At 55.3% G+C, this 15,589-nt stretch overlaps 1 protein-coding gene across 3 annotated transcripts; it reads left to right on the top strand.

Annotated features, from left to right (window-relative positions):
* Positions 1–241: 241 nt before the first annotated feature.
* RPP25L (ribonuclease P/MRP subunit p25 like) lies at positions 242–2,184 on the top strand. Of its 3 annotated transcripts, none has more exons than XM_070590744.1 (2): positions 242–580; positions 1,339–2,184. In XM_070590744.1, the coding sequence occupies exon 2, from the start codon at positions 1,377–1,379 to the stop codon at positions 1,866–1,868; it is 492 nt and encodes a 163-aa protein (XP_070446845.1). In that variant the 5' UTR covers positions 242–580; positions 1,339–1,376; the 3' UTR covers positions 1,869–2,184. The 3 variants fall into 3 exon arrangements, with proteins under 3 accessions (XP_070446845.1, XP_070446846.1, XP_008507796.1); XM_070590745.1 differs by having other exon boundaries at positions 514–599; XM_008509574.2 differs by lacking the exon at positions 242–580 and adding an exon at positions 613–1,013.
* Positions 2,185–15,589: the final 13,405 nt, after the last annotated feature.

The following is a 15,589-nucleotide window of genomic DNA, read 5'->3' as shown; positions in this document are numbered from 1 at the left end:
GCACGCGCCTGGGACCCTGTGGCCTGGAGGCACCAGGGCTTGTGGCCCGATGTCGCCACCCCCTACTGCAGCCAGAGAGCAGTGCGTAGGACTGGTTTGGCCCCTGATGAAAGACCCCCCCCCCGCCCCCTCGTGGCTGGCCAGTGCCTACAGGATGAGGTCGAAGCTGACAATTCGGTGACCAGGCTCTCGTCGCGCAGCAGCAGCCCCTCCAGCGGAACCTCTCGTCCCGGTCCAGAGCGAACCCCGCCGCCTCGCCGTTGTGACTGCGGCGTGCTCAGCCGGCAACGCCAGCCCTGCCACCTTCTAACGGACAAACCCTCCCCGCCCTCCGGACGCGGGACCCCGCCGACGGCCGCTCCTCTCCGCCCAGCAGGGCGCCCCTCGCCGGGCGTAACCGCGGACCGCGCGTGTGCGCAGGGTCGCAGGTCGCCGGCCGGCCTGTTTTCCCGCGGAGGCCCCGCCCCACGGCCCTCAGGCCCCGCCCCGCCCGGCGCGCGCGGCCCCGCGGCTTCGGCGCGCTCCCGGCCCGCGCGCCATCTTGCCTCCAGGCCGAGCTCGAGGCGTGCCGGGCCGCGCGGTGAGAGCCGGAGCCGGGGGTAGGGGCGCCGGGGGCAGGGGGCGCAGAGGCGGGGCCGGCTCCCTGCTGCTGCGGGCGGCCGGTGGCGGTGGGTCCGACGCCGGGAGTAGCCCAAGCCGCCCCCGCGTCGAGCGAGCGTCCACCCCCGTGCTTCCGAGTGACCTGGGTTGGGGGGATCGACCTGGGAATCTCCGGGTCCTGGGATCCCGACTCGGGGGAGGGGCCGGTTCTGTGTTGGAGGAGCATTTGGTGGAGGGCTCTTGGCCGTCTCGGGCGCGTGGGGCTCAGGGGCTTGGCTCAGTCCTCCGGGGGCACGAAGTGAGGGGCCCTGTCTCTGTCCTTGGGGGACCCGGGTGAGGAGCGCTCAGTCCTGTTCTCAGGGAGTCTGGGGTCGGGCCCGGGCCCTGTCCCAAGGAGCCGAAGATAAGGGAAGGTCGGTCCCAGTCTTAGGGAGGTTGGGGTGAGCGGGCTTGGCCTGTCCCGAGGGCCCAGTGTTTGGGGAATTTGGTTGTGTCTCAGGAACTCCAGGGTCGGGGGACGGTTTGGGCCCTGTCCGGAGGACTGGGGATGTATGGGGTACAGCCCGTTCCCAGGGTGAAGCAGGCATGGCCCCTGTCCCGGGAGGTTGGGGGTGAGGGGCTATGGTCCCGTTCCTGGGAAACCTGAGATGAGGAGGCGCAGGGCGGGGTCCTGGAGAGCCGGGGTGGAGGGATGGCCGGGGGCACACTGCCTAGCGTTCACCTCACGCTTCCCCGCAGCGGGCATCGAGAGGACCTTCGCCCGGCCCGTAAGCAGGATGGAGCACTACCGGAAAGCTGGCTCTGTGGAACTCCCGGCACCTTCCCCGATGCCCCAGCTACCTCCTGATACCCTGGAGATGCGGGTCCGAGATGGCAGCAAAATCCGAAACTTGCTGGGGCTGGCACTGGGTCGGTTGGAGGGCGGCAGCGCCCGGCATGTGGTGTTCTCAGGTTCTGGCCGGGCTGCCGGGAAGGCTGTCAGCTGTGCTGAGATTGTCAAGCGGCGGGTACCAGGCCTGCACCAGCTTACCAAGCTACGCTTCCTGCAGACTGAGGACAGCTGGGTGCCAACCTCACCCGACACAGGTCTAGATCCTCTCACGGTGCGCCGTCATGTGCCTGCGGTGTGGGTACTGCTCAGCAGGGACCCCCTGGACCCCAATGAGTGTGGCTACCAGCCCCCCGGGGCACCCCCTGGCCTGGGCTCCACACCTGGCTCCAGCTGTGGCCCCCGACCCCGAAGAAAGGCTCGAGACACCCGCTCCTGAGGACCTGCTGAACAAGCTCTTCTCCAGGCCTGAAGGTCTAGGATGGCTGTGCCTTCTCTCAGCAGCCCCTGTAACTGCTCGTCATCTCCATCAAGACTTGAATGCACAGAAATGGGCCTCTCTGTCCTCTTTCCCCTTCCCTCTGGCGTGTGGAAAGAGACTGCTATGAAGAGTGACAGGTGTGGGGTCTCTGGCGGGTCTGGATTGCTTAAGAAGGGCTCATTCTGCCTTCTACCTACGGTGCCTCTGATCTGCCTTCTGACAGAGGTCCAGGGAGTGGGTTATGAAATAAAGGTTCTGCCCATTTGTCTGATGAGCCTCTGCTCGGCCTGCTTTGCGAAGGTGGGATTAAGAGAGTGGGAGTCCCTGCCCTTGCTCCCAGGAGCTCACAGGCTGGAGACAGGAAGGGTGCAGCTTAGGCTGCTGCTGGGAGGATCAAGAGATGGTAAGAAGTCTCAGGCAGTAACCTGACTGTATCAAGACCCCTGGGTGGCTGTCTGCCACCTGCTTTGGGCTGGTTTACGGACTCTGCCGGGTCAGACATTTTTCTCCATCTGCAGTATATTTTATAGTGTAGTGGTTAAGATCATGGTCTCCAGCACCAGACTGCCTGGATTTGAATCCTGGTTCTGCTACTTACTAGCAAGTTACTCACTCCTCTGTGCCGTAGTGTTCCCGTAAAACAGGATATAGTACTTACCTCATAGGGTTGTTATGAGGAGTAAATGTAGAAATATTCACATATGACTCTTAGATACCACCTGCGCATATAGTGCTGTATAAATGTTAATTGCCATCATTATTAATGACTCAGCTTACAAGCAGCTTTTTCCTATCTTAAAAAATCTCAATTCCACATCTCCCCTCCGGGTCTCACCCTTGCCTTTTTACACCTTTCTGCTCCTTTTCTGCTTCACCTTGGCCTTAGACTCTCAGATTCACCATGGGCAGGTCCGGGGCATGAGGAGAGAGGTGAAGATTGCAGTGGTAGCCAGGGGGCTGCAGGAGCCAGAGCAGGACTGTGGGCAGTGGTAGACTCAATGGAAAGCTGAGTCAGTTGGGGCTCCCACTGGATTTTGAGGTCTTCTCCAATGTGTCCAGTAGCCTGGGTGTCCAGTCTTTAGGAAATCTGGGCTCACCTCACATTGTGGCAGGGTTGGCCCAGCAGTTTGAGAGTGTTGAAGTAATGTCTGGCTGAGTCCGGGCAGGAAGGGTCGAGATGTTGGGAGGGATGGAGTTGAGGGACTGGAGGCGTCAATGGGACTTAGAGCAGGGACGAAGGGACCACAGGACCAGCAGGCTGTGGTCAAATCTTTGAACACTGCATCCTTTGCCTTCCAAGGTAGGTTGCCCAGAGTGATATGGAAGATCTTGAGAAAGAGAAGGTGATGGAGATTCAGGGGATATTAGGAGAGAGGAAACCGTCTCAGCAACTGCCCAGCCAGGCCTCTCAAATGCAGAGGCTCCTGGAGCATCTAACACCCGTAGAGGCTGTGCTAGTGCCTTGGGTCTTGCTACCAGCAACTGCCTGACTTCTGATTCTCTTTGTGACTAGTTGGGGGATTTGCTTCCTCCCACCTTCTGCGTATTGCCTTTTCTCTAAGCATCTCCACATGTGTGGAGATTCTACGGTCAATAGCTCTCTGAGTGTTGTGGTCCCTGGAGCTTTGGGGTGTCCCATCCTGATCCAGCCTGCTGTTTCCAGGGTGGAATGATCACGTGGACTAAGCACGGTGACCTGGAGTGCTGAAGGAGTGACTCAGTAAGGTGGCATCACAAGTTTGGGAGTCCTAAGAGGTGCTCCAATTGGGCAGCTCATCAGTAAGGTGCCACCTGGGGTCTCCAGGTTGATGGCAGGGGTAGTGTGGAGGGAAACTGAGCTGGGGACAAAATCCCTTGGGAAGAAAGGATCCACAGCTCAGAGAAGCAGGAAATAGGCCACAGGCTGATGGAGGGATGGCTAGTGATTCTGGGCTGTTTTCTCTCCTTGGCCTCTACAGGGGCCAACTGGGGCCCGCGGGAGGAATTGTAGGAACGGAGCCAGAGAGTGAGGCCTTTAGAGTCAGAGAGCCTGACCAGGATTTGGAAGGAGCATAAAAGTTACATATAATTGCTGATTCAATTTCTCTACTTCCCACTTTCTCCTTAGTCCACTGCAGTATGGCTTCTGCCTCCATCATCCTTAGAAATGGTTATGCCTTGGCACAAAAGGTAGGGAAACAGAGACAGCTGTTTCAAGAAGTTGGATTGTGAATGGGAGGAGAGAGGTGATAACTGGAGAGGAATGTGGGATACAGAGAGAGTTATTTCTTGCTTATTTTTAGTGAATTAGCAGAGACTTGAGCATGTTTGTAGGCTGATAGAAGAAGCCAATAGGGAAAGAGATCAAAAGTGCAGGAGATTGTTTAACTCATACGGGGAGACTGCTGAGGGGGTGGAGGGGAATGGGATCCGGAAGCATGGAGGTACGGGCCTCCCGAAGGGAAGAGGAGCGATGACTCCCCGTACCCAAGGGAAGGAGTTAAGGATGGGCAGCATGCAGGTGGATGGGGAGGTGAAAGTGAGACGTGAGGGAGTTCAGAGTTCCGAAGGCTTCTATCTCCTCTTGAAGCGGGGCTCCAGCTCTGCTGCTGCACGTGGGGTGAGGAGGCTGGTGGGAAGGAAGTGTGAGGTAGTTGTTGCAATTGGGAGAGAGAACTAGGAGGGTACAGGAGGATGACCAGGCGGCACTAAAGCCCAGAGGAAGCTGGTGACCATGAACTTGGAGTGTCATCAGTCAGGGTGTGAGCTCCAGCAGTACCCACAGGACAGGTGAGGACTCAGAGGAAACACTCGCATTCTTCCAGACTGAGGTGAAGGCACTGGAATGATGGAAGAACAGTGGGGAGACTAGCAAGAAAGTACATGTAGTGAAGGACCAAGGGGTCCCAGCTGGGTTTAGGAAAGAAGTGAAGATAGAAAGGGGCAGGGGTCAGTGGCCCAAAGGTGCTCGTGAAAATGTCTTGGGTGGCGTGGGGTGAGATGGAGTAGTTGAGAGAATGAGGACAGGGCATTGTAGCTCTATCAGGTTCTAGGGCTGCCCTTACAAAGGACCACAAACTGCGTGGCTTAGAACAACAGAAATTTACCATCTCTCAGTTTTGGAAACTAGAAGTCCAAAATCAAGGTGTCAACAGGGCCATTTTCCCCCTGAAATCTTCCTGGACTCTTCCTAGCTTTGGGTTTGCCAGCAGTCTTTGCTCCGTCTTGGCTTTTACTTGCATTACTCCAGTCATTCATCCTCACTTCATCTTCCCTTTGTGTGTGTCCATTTCTGTGTCCAAATTTGTCCTTTTTAGAAGGACACCTATCATATTGTATTAGGGCCCAGCCTAATGGCCTCATTTTAACTTGATTACCTCTGTAAAGGTCCTATTTACAAATAAGGTCACATTTTGAAGTACTAGGGGTTAAGGTACTACATGTAAACTTCAACATATCTTTTTTGGAGGGACATCAGTCAACCCCTAACAGCAGCTAGAGGATGAGGTGGAGGAGTCAGTGGGTTTGAGAGTTTTAGGAACTAACAGGACTTGGTCGTGGGCACGAGAGTGGATAGCTGGGTGGCCTGGAAGAAAAGTCACTAAAGATGAGGTTAAGGAATTAAGAGGCCAGGCAGGGTAGTGGTGTGTGGCTGGTGGGGAGGGAAGGAGGGTCAGGTGGGCAGTGCAGTCACGCAGGACGGAATGTGCTGAGCGTTCTCACTACCTGCCTTAGAGGTGGCATCTATGGCGAGCTTGTTAGCCTTGAAATGGGGACTTCAGAACATAGTATGGTGGAGGAGTTCTGTACCTCCCATATCCCAATAGGCAGCGAGTCCTGCCAATTTTGCTTCCTTCCGAGGCCTCTCTCCATTCCCACAGCCTCCATTGGTTTGTGCCCCTCATTATCTTGCAGCAGTCTCCTTACTGGTCTCCCTGCTTCTCTCTCCTCTGAGCTCTCCTCCAAACCAAGCCACTGGCTGCTCCCTGTGTTTAGAATGCTCTTCTGCCAGATCCTGCACGGCTGTCCCCCTCCCTCCTTGAAGTCTTTGCTCAAATGTCCTCTCAACGAGGCCTACTCACCACTCCATTTAAACCTTCAGGCAAGCACTTCTGCTCTCCCGCACCCTGCCTTTTTCCCCCATGTATGCTTTTTCCTTTTTGCCTTCTAAACATAATTTATTCCTTGAAAATAATGTTTTTTGTTTATCGTCTGTCTCCTGATGAGAATGTAAGCTCCGAATACACAGGAATCTTTGTTCTGCTCACTGGTGTCACCTGAGGATCTTCAGCATGGCTGGTACATAGTGGGTGCTTGATAGATATTTACTGAGTGGATGAATGAATGTTGAGGCTCCATGTGTGTGGCCACACTCAGATCTGTCATTTTGCTCTCTTAGCCTCCCCATGCCCTGATTAAAGGACAAGATCCAAATTCATTCACTGCATGGCCTTAAAGGACCTCCTTGCTTGGTCACTGCCATGGCTCAGTCCATCTTGGCCTAGTCCCCTTGGGTCCTGGGCTCTGGCCGCCCTAACACCTCTCTCTTCCCACGTGCCATGAGATTTTCTGCCTCTGAGCCTTTGCTCTTGCCGTTCTCTCTGCTTGGAACTCATCAGGAGTGTTCAGAGGACACCAGTGCTAGGCTCTGAGAGCTCCCTCCTCAGGGCCTAGCTCCCCACTCCCCACTCCCCAATTCCCACTCCCCACCGTTTGTTTGCACCACCAGCCTGGAGCTTAGGGATCAAGCCTGATTCCCCAGGGCATCTCTGGCTCCCACTTTTGTCCTTGCACTGGGAAGGTGATGTTTGGCTGCGCTTCTGAGTCTGGCCACAAGGTGGCAGCATTTGCAAAGGGACAGCCCATCCCTGCCCTTTGCAGGGTCTGTGCAGAGGTCCTTGGGAGCCCCAAGACACACCGAGGATAGCCTAGGCTTGAAATTTGGCCCTCAGTGGGTTCAGTGACTTCTCAGTTATTCAACAAACAGCTTATCATCACCCACAATGTAACGAATATAGTCTCTGGGCTCAGAACCTCCAGCCCCACTGAGGGCTATAGCCACATATATGGATAATTTCACCATTGGTGTGATAAGTACAGAGATTAGGGAAGTTCATTAGACTTCAGCACTGCAGGGCCCTTCGTCCAGTCTTTAGGGGCAAAGCTTCAAAGAAGAGGAGGTGATGCTGTGTAGAATCTTGAAGAAGAGCTAGCAGCAAAGTAGAAAGGACGTTCTGGGTAAAGTGCAGTCATGAGCTAAAGAATAGAGGTGAGAAGAGCACAGACGGTCACTGGAGCATGATGTTCGAGGCAGGGAATGAGAGGAATGAGGCTCGGAGGTGGGTGGGGGCCAGGCTGGAAGGGCCCGAGTGCCTGGCCAGGGAGCTTGGGCTTTTTCTTGAGGGTGGTGGGGAGTCACGGAAGGCTTTATGGAGGGAGTGGTGTGGAATATCAGACTGGTGTTTGTGAGAGAGGTCTGGCTGCTACAGTGTGGAAAGTGGTTTGGGGACACACGGCGGGAAGAGGAGTGAGGAGGCTGCAATAGGGATCCAGGGGGAGATGGTGAAGCCAAATTATGACTGGAGCAGGCCCTGGAGAAGCCCTCCCAGCCCACTCTCTCCCCACCATTCGAGCCGCAGCAGCCCTTCTGTTCCTGAGGCTCCTTTTGCCCGTACCCTAGCATGTCTGGTTATTCTGGCTGGAGCCAGGGTCTCTCTCAGTTTCCATGTGGAGGCCACAGTGTCCTAGGTCCCTCTCTGTTGGTAGGTGTGTCAGCCTTCAGCTCCACCTACACCCCAGCCTCTCTCCATGTGATCCTTTCACGTACTCCTTTCTTTGACAGAAACACTCAGATAGGAGTGTGACTGAGGGGCCCCCTCCATCAGGAGCCAGGGCGAGCACTGATCACTCCCTGCCATGCCCCTCCCCGAGTTCATGTGTGCACGTGAGTGTCTGTGTGTGCACGGGTGCGTGCATGCAGGCATGCGTGTGTTCTGTTGGCAGGACTGATGCTGAGGGACAGCACCCGGCAAGGGGAGGGGCATCACCTGAAGAAAGGTCTGGAGGGAGGAAAGTACAATCGAGTGTTTGGGGAGCAGGGGCAATGTTGTTAGCAGGGTCTGGCAGGAACAGGTCAGGCCCTGCGGGGTGGGGCCTGGAGCCATGACCATGTACTGCAAGCAGGGGGCACCACAGCCAGGTTTGGAGCAGAGATTGGGAGAGTCACCTTCATTCACAGGCTCATGAATATGCACAGAAACCTGTTGAATTATGCAGACAGAAAGGATGTAAATGTATATGCAAATTTGGTGCTGCCCTCCCTGTTGCTATGGAAACCAAAGAATAGCAAGGGGGGCCCAAACCCTGGGGAGACCAGGCTGGAGAGACTGGAGACCTGGAGACTCTCCTCTGTCGCCACCTCCCCTTCCTGCTGTTTTGATCCTTTTCTCTGCCTCACTCTGTCATTGTCTCCTTTTGCCTGGCTCTCTCTCCATCTCTCTGCCTCTCTTCATCTTTCTGTCTCATGTGTCTCTCTCTCTGTCTTCTCCACCTCTATGCTCCATCTCTCTGCCTTCTCATGGTTTTTTCTGTCTCCGGTCTCTGAGTTTCTCTGTCTGTCTGTGTCTGTATATTGTTGAATCCGTGTCACTGTTGCTCTGACTCTGAGACACCATGTTTCTCTCTGACTTCATGTCTCTCCCTATCTCTGTCTCTGTGTCTTTGATTCCAGGGCTCTCCCTCCTTCTGCATCTCCCTGTCTCCGCATCTCTGACTCACATCTTTCTTTCTCTGCATCTCTATTTTTGTGTCTGACTCTGTCCCTGATTGTGTCTATTTCTTGGTTTCTCTCCCAGGTCCTCTCTTCGCTCTGATCCTTCTCTCTGAACCCCTCATCCCAGTGCTGATCTCTGCCTGACAGGACGGACAGGAACCTGCACATCTGTCCTTGCCTGATGGGATGCTCCACCCACAGCCCAGCTGCCCACATGTTCAAGGATTCCTAGGCACTCTCTCCACGTAAAATCCTGCTTCAAGTCTGTCCCCTGTCACAGTGTTGGTACAGGATCCCCATGACAGGCCCAGGCTGGCTTCCAGGACACCAGGGCTGCTGTCCCAGCCTCTCTTTGCTGTGTGACTGCCTAGTGTTTCTCTGTCTCTGGATCTGTAGTCCCAGCTCTCTCTCCTTGGAGCTGGTGGGCAGCTTGAGGCAATGATGTGTTGAGAATAGGGAACTGAGAGGCGAGTCTTAGTGGTTCACCCATCTGGCCCTCTGCCCAAGGGCTGACATGAGTGGTCTGGCTAGGGCCCAGGTATGGAGGCGTCTGGGGCTAGTTGAGACCAATCCTGCCCCCAGAGAAGACTCTCTGCTGAGCCACAAGTCAAGTGGCAGCCTTTCCACAGTCTCTCCACACTCCCGCCTGCTGAAGCCCTGGCCATCCACTCCCTGTTGGGCTCCTGTTGCCCCACCTCCACTGGTCTCCGTTTATGGAGCACCTATTCCACACCATGCCTCTGCCTTCACAGAACCACAGAGATACAGAAATGACATTTGGACCTTTTGTGTCCTCTCATCCCCCCAAGAAGGAGCTCTCTGGTCCAGGTGAAGAACACAGACCCTCAATCCCCATACTTTCCTATGCTTGGTGGCCTCAGTTTGGGGGTGCAAAGCATATGTGGCTGCCAAAGTCATGGGTCAAGGTTAAGAGAGACAGAGACACAGAGATAGAGACAGAGAGAGAGATGAGAGAAGCTGGATTGATGGAGGCAACGTGCCTCCATGCAGGGTTTGAGATGGGGTAAGGGAAGCTCAGAGCAGGATGTGGGGCGAGGGTGGGCCAGAGTATTTTGAGAGCAGGAAAGCCACCCTGTGTAGGGGGATGGCTTCCCCTTTCAGTCCTGGGCTCCCGGCAGGCTGCCTTACTTCCAGGCAGGCACTAGACATGGGGGATCTGGCCTGAGCCCAGGTATGGGGGCGGTTGGAGCAGTCAGGGCAAGTCCCCCCTCTCCAAGAGGCTGCCAGGCCGAGCCCCCCGCTCTCCTGGCCTGCTAGAAAGGACGCAGACACAATCACTCGTCCCCTGACTGTGATTCACCCATGTTCAGGCCCAGGCGTGATCCTGCTTCCAGGAATTCTGTGTTTGAATTAAAGACCTCCCTGGACGCCCCACCCCACCCGACCTGGGCCAGCTGTGCCAATCTGGGAGGAGCAGGTTCAAGCAGGGCTGGCTGGGGGGCTGCCGGCAGAGCCAGACACAGGGAGGGAAAGGGGGGCAGGGGAAAGATGCAGGGAGACCAGGACTGAGAGACAGAGGATGATGGAGATGGAGAGATGAGGAGAAAGACTAACAGAAAAAGGAAGAGACATAGAGACATGGTTGGGTCTGATGAAGGGAGCTTTGGTACCACCGGGCTGGTGCTGACACTCGGATGGATCATCTCACTAACTGAACCTTCACGACAGTCCTAGGAAACAGGCACTATTATGATCCCCTTTTACTCTGGAGTTCCTTGAGGCACAGAGACCTTAAGTTACTTGCCTGAGGCCACTAATCCAGGAAGCGATGGAGTAGGTATTTGATCCCCTTAAGTCTCACTGAAGAGCCAAGGAAAGAGACAGACGTAGAGACCCAGGTGGGGACAGGTTCCCAGCCCAGCACTCACAGGGAGCCTGGGGAGCCTGGAGTCATCAGACAGCTGTGCAGGGGGAGGGCCTGCCCATCCGGCCACAAACATGCAGCTTCCTGTCCTCTCGGTCAGAGGTAAGGACTGGGACAGAGGGAGTCAGGGCAGGGAGAGAGATGGAAGGGGAACTCTGTCCGTACTGGCCTTCCTCCTTCCTACCCCCTCATGTGCGGCCTGCCCTGCCTCTGCTTCAGACCCAGCCAGCCAACCCCTCGCTCACGTGGGGCCCAGGCTTTGAGACTCGTTCTTCCTTCCCACATCTTTATTGAGCACCTGCTAGCTGAGAGGCACTCCTGACCACATCTCCTACCTCTCTTTTCTCTTTTGCTATTGAGAAATCCTTCCCATTGTCTGCTTCAACCCCCTAGGATAGGTTCTGCAATAAGGGATTATGATTAGAATTTGGGGATGCTTCAATATGGGGGGTTAGCCTGGTAAACACTGAGGTTGTCTGAGCACAGAGAAGAGGTCCCCGAGGGCTGGCTTCGGGTGCCTTCTGGCTGGAGGCCCCTTCTAGCTGGTTTGCGGAGGAGGGTCATCAGCCCAGCTGGTGGGGGCCTGGAGAGCTGAGCTGTCAGCAGCAGGGAGGATGGGGCGAGAAGAAAACCAGGAGCTATCCTGGGGGAGCCGGGGAGTCGGCGTTATGGTTTCTAATGTCTTAGCCCTGGTTTCAATTACCCCCAGGGTCCCCAGGGTTCCCTGACCGCTGCGGGCTCCTGAGCTCGAAGAAGGCTCAGGACCCTCCTGGGAGGCCAGAAACCAGGGGCTCAGGGATGGAAGTCTGGAGGCAGGACTTCATCCTCTTCTTCCCCTGTGCCTGGCTGAGAGAAGCCCCCGGACCAAGCAGGGCTCCAGGGACAGAGGGAGGCTGGAGAAGGGGTCCTGCACTCTGCTCCCGGGCCCCTGTGGAGCATGTAGTTAGCCAGCTCCAAAGATCCAGCTTGGTCCCGCTGGCCCCACCCCACTCCTGGCTGCTGAAGCCCAAGGCTCTTTCTTGGCCTCACCAGGCTCCTTTTTGGTCCCCTGACAACCCTGACTCCTGGCATTCCTCCTACCTCTGGGGCCAGCGCACCTTCCCTGCCCTCTCTGTCTTTTAATCATGGTTCCCAGGGTTTCAACCTCAATCCTCTCCTCCCTCCCTCTCTCTCATCACACCCTTTCCCTGGTCCCTGACCTATCTCGTCATCCCAGCACCCTTATGGTGCCCAGGTCGGTCTGGGTCTGAGACTTTGATGAATGCCCACACAACCAGCACAAACCGGGTGCAGGGGCACTGGGAGCTGTTGGCTGGGGACTGCACACCTCCAGCCAGCCAGCCCTCTCGCAGCTTCTCTGCTCTCCCATCCTTGCCCTTGCTGGCCATCATCACACAGACCCCTCAACTGGACCTGGCAAGCCCCAGCTCTCTCTCCAGCTCATGAATGGCACCATCACCTCCCAGTCACTCATGCCCAAAACAGGGAGTCCTCTGTGCTTTTGTACACAATGTTCCCTCTGGGCCTGGCACACAGTAGGTGCTAATAAATGTCTGTCGAACCGAATTTAATTCAATTTTCTCTCTTGGACTCCCCCTCTGCCTCTTTCTGTTTCCCTGGGACTTGGTGTCTCTGGCATTCAGTCTTTAAATCTCCAGTTTCTCTCTGCGTTCTGAATCACCACAGTTGAGTTTCTGGGGAAGTTGGGGCCTCTCTTCTCCCTGTCTTCCTGCCCCAGGGGATCGCAGGCTGGTGTGGAACAGAGCCGTGGGAGATGAAGGCTGGAACCAATCTTGGGGCCCCGGGGCCCTCACTCCCATTTGGAAGTCCCAGTCTGTTCTCAGGAAGGCAGCTCAACAGCAGCGTGGATCAAGGCCAGACTCTGGGTTGACCCCGGAAGGGGACAATCTGTGAAGACATAGGCCTCCTCCATGAAGAGCTGGGGAGAGGGGCTCAGGGCCCACTGGGGTGGGGAAGGAGGGACTTTCTATTTCTGAGCAGAGAATTAGTTTCATGCAAATTTTTGCAACACACAATGAAAAACTGCATCTGTGGTTTTGCAAGTCTGCCCCGGCTCCCGCCTTCAAACACATAATCCCCTAACCTCTAGTTTCCTTGTCCTCCCTTGTCCCTCTCCCCTACCCGCTCTGGGTCCTCTACCCCTTCTCTGACCATCTGCCTCTCTTTCCAAACTCAGCCCAGACCCTGGGATCACCCAGGGGGGCGAGGGTCCTTGGGAGAGCAGACACTGGCCTAGGTGTCCAGGGGGTCTGTTCTCTGTGTATAGGGCGATATGGGGTTCCTCCAGGGTTCGTGGGAACAGATGGAGAAGATGAATCTGAGCGCCCACCCTCCCTTCCCAAAGCCCTTCCTCTCTCTTCAGCCCCGTGGCCCGGCCCCAGGGCAGGCCATTGGTCTCTCTCCTGTAGGTCACTGCACACACTGCCTCCCTAACTGCCCCACCTCCAGCCTTGGCCTTTCTCACCACCCTCCACCCAGCAGCCTCATGACCTTGCTAAAATGCAGATCTGGTTCTGTTCCTCACCTACTTTAAGTCTTTCCAGGCCTGCAAAGCCTTGGCACCAAAGGCACTTCAGGATGTGGTCTCTGAGCCACTCAGGCTGCCTCAGCCTGCCTTCTGGGTCTCTGCTTAATCCCTCACTGGGTCCCATCCCTCCAGCTGTGACCCATTCAGACAGGCTCCCTCCCCCGAGCCCTGGGACTTTACTCCCTCAGGTCGAGGTTGTGCTTCTTGCTTGCATCATTTATTTATTCATTCAACACTTATTTAAACCTATTTCAAATGTTAGTAGCACCTGTTCTGTGCCAGACTCAGCTCTAGGTGCCTGGAGATGGGGGCCACACACACCACCCAGGTAACTAGGCCGTTAACATCACACCAGCCACCATAAAGAAAAAGAGGATGGCACCATGAGAGAGGGCACATGGGGCTTAGTCCAGTCTTTTCTTAGGTGACATTTAGGTTGTCACCTCCTGCCTGAGGGGGCTGTGGAATCAGACACGGCACTGTCACATGGACAAATTGTATACTTACCTATTTGCTCAGTATCCATCTTCCCTGACTAGAATGTGAGTCCCATGAGGGCAGGAGATCTTTAAGCTTTTTTAAAGGTCAAAGGTAAAGTGCACAAAGCTTAGGAGCACAGCTCAAATTTTGTCATATGTGTGTATTCTCTTGGAACCCCCTCCCACAAAGGTGACTGCGCTCCAGACTTCCACAGCCATGAATGCGTTCTGCCTGTTCTTGAGCTTTATATGAATGAAATCATTCAACAGGCACTCTTTTGTGTCTGGTTCTTTTTTCTTCCTTTGCTTAACATCTTGTCTGTGAGCTTTACCATTTTTGTTGTGTGTAGCTGTGGTGGGCTCTTTTCCGTTGCTGTAGCTGTGGCACAATCTATTCATCCATGTGGGTAGCTTCCGGCTTGAATCTATTATGAATAAAGCTGCTGGGAACCTTCTGGGTGACCATGTACGACCATTTCTTTGGGGTGTGTGTCTAGGAGTGGAATTGCTGTGTCACAAGGCGCATGGGTATTCAGCTCAGATCCTGCCAAACGGTGTTCCGAAGTGGTTGGACCAACTTGCCCACGCCCAGCAATTGTTCCACATCCTTGAGAGGGAAGGGGTTTTTGTCTGGTGGCTTCACTGCTGCATCCCATCACTTAGATCAAGGCCTGGCATAGAGTGTGTGCTCAATACATATTTATTGACTGCCTTCTGAATGTGGGAGCCCTCAGCATTCCTGGGGTCCTGCGCTGGCCCAGGCAGTAACTTTCTGTGTGACTCTGGGCAGGTGACTCCCCCTCTCTGAGCTGTTTCCCTGTCTGTAGCATAAGGGGACCGACTCTAGGGGCTTTGCTTTCCAGGGCAGCTGGGTGCTGTGAAAGCTGGACACCTGTCCATTCATTTGCTCCACTTGTATTGATTAAGGTCCTACTATGTCCCAGGATGGTGAGGGTGTGATCTGTGACATGCCACTGACAGCCTCTTTCGGGTCACCCAAGACCAAGGGTCACTGCCCATCTTGTCCCCAACTCATCCTCCTGGAGCCGGTCCTCCTCCCTCTGTCCAGCCCTGACCCCAGGGAGAGGGGGTCTGGACTAAGCCTGTGGATGGAAAATGTGATTAATAATCAAAAAAAACATCCAAGAGACCAGGAAAACAACTTGGGGAAGGCTCCTCGCCCAGGGGAGGGGGGCCATGTCCTCGGCCTCGGGACAGCTCCGGCCGCCCTCCCGCCGCCCTTTCTGGGAAGCTGCCACAGGAGTGGGTAATTTTAGCCAAAAGAGAAAAAAAAAAAAGCTACCCTAATTATTTATGAAAAAAGATGCCCCCCAATATAAATTATGCTTCCCCTGGGGGCTGCCCCTTCTCTGTTCCTCCCCTCCCAGTGGTCCCCCTCTTTGGTCAGGGTAGGAGGCCCTGGAGACACTGGGCTGGGGGCAGGGGAGGAATTTCAACATGAAATGTTTTGTTCATTAACAGAGAACACAGGGGGAAATTCCCTCTCTGCCTGGGCCTGGGCAGCCCAGGCCGATACTCAAAAGCTATTGTGAAAAATCAGGTCTGGGCTGCAGCGAGCAGTGGGGGTTATGTGGTGGGGGACACACAGGCGTTCTCTCCTCGCTTAGACTCCTGACTTTCAGGGGTTTCCTGAGCCTTAATCCTTCTTCCTTTCTGGGATTTGACTCCCAATGTCTCAGGTTGCCCTCAAACTTCCTTCTTAGCAAAACAGGAGGAGCTGAGGTTAGACTGGAGTTAGAACTTCCAGCTACAGAGGAAGGAAGGATGTCAAAGGGAGGAGAGTAGGCCTTGGACCTCTCCAGATAATTTAGGGTTCGGATAGAATAGGCTGGGACGGGTAGGCAGCAATCTGATGGGGCCCGGGCCGGGGTGAGAGCACCTCTCTCTCCCAGGGTGGCTTTGGAGGCCCTGGGGAGGAGGGGAGAGGAGATAGCAGCTGGGGGGTCGGGGGCCAATTCCAGGCTAAATACAGGATCCCCCATTAAAGTTCCAGCC

Source organism: Equus przewalskii, chromosome 22 (genome assembly GCF_037783145.1).
Source record: "Equus przewalskii isolate Varuska chromosome 22, EquPr2, whole genome shotgun sequence".
In the NCBI taxonomy this organism is placed as follows: Eukaryota; Metazoa; Chordata; class Mammalia; order Perissodactyla; family Equidae; genus Equus; species Equus przewalskii.
This window is presented reverse-complemented; position numbering and strand designations above follow the sequence as displayed.

Excerpts from the sequence above, each read along its gene's own strand:
- RPP25L (XM_070590744.1), top strand. The coding sequence starts at position 1,377 with ATGGAGCACTACCGGAAAGCTGGCTCTGTGGAACTCCCGGCACCTTCC.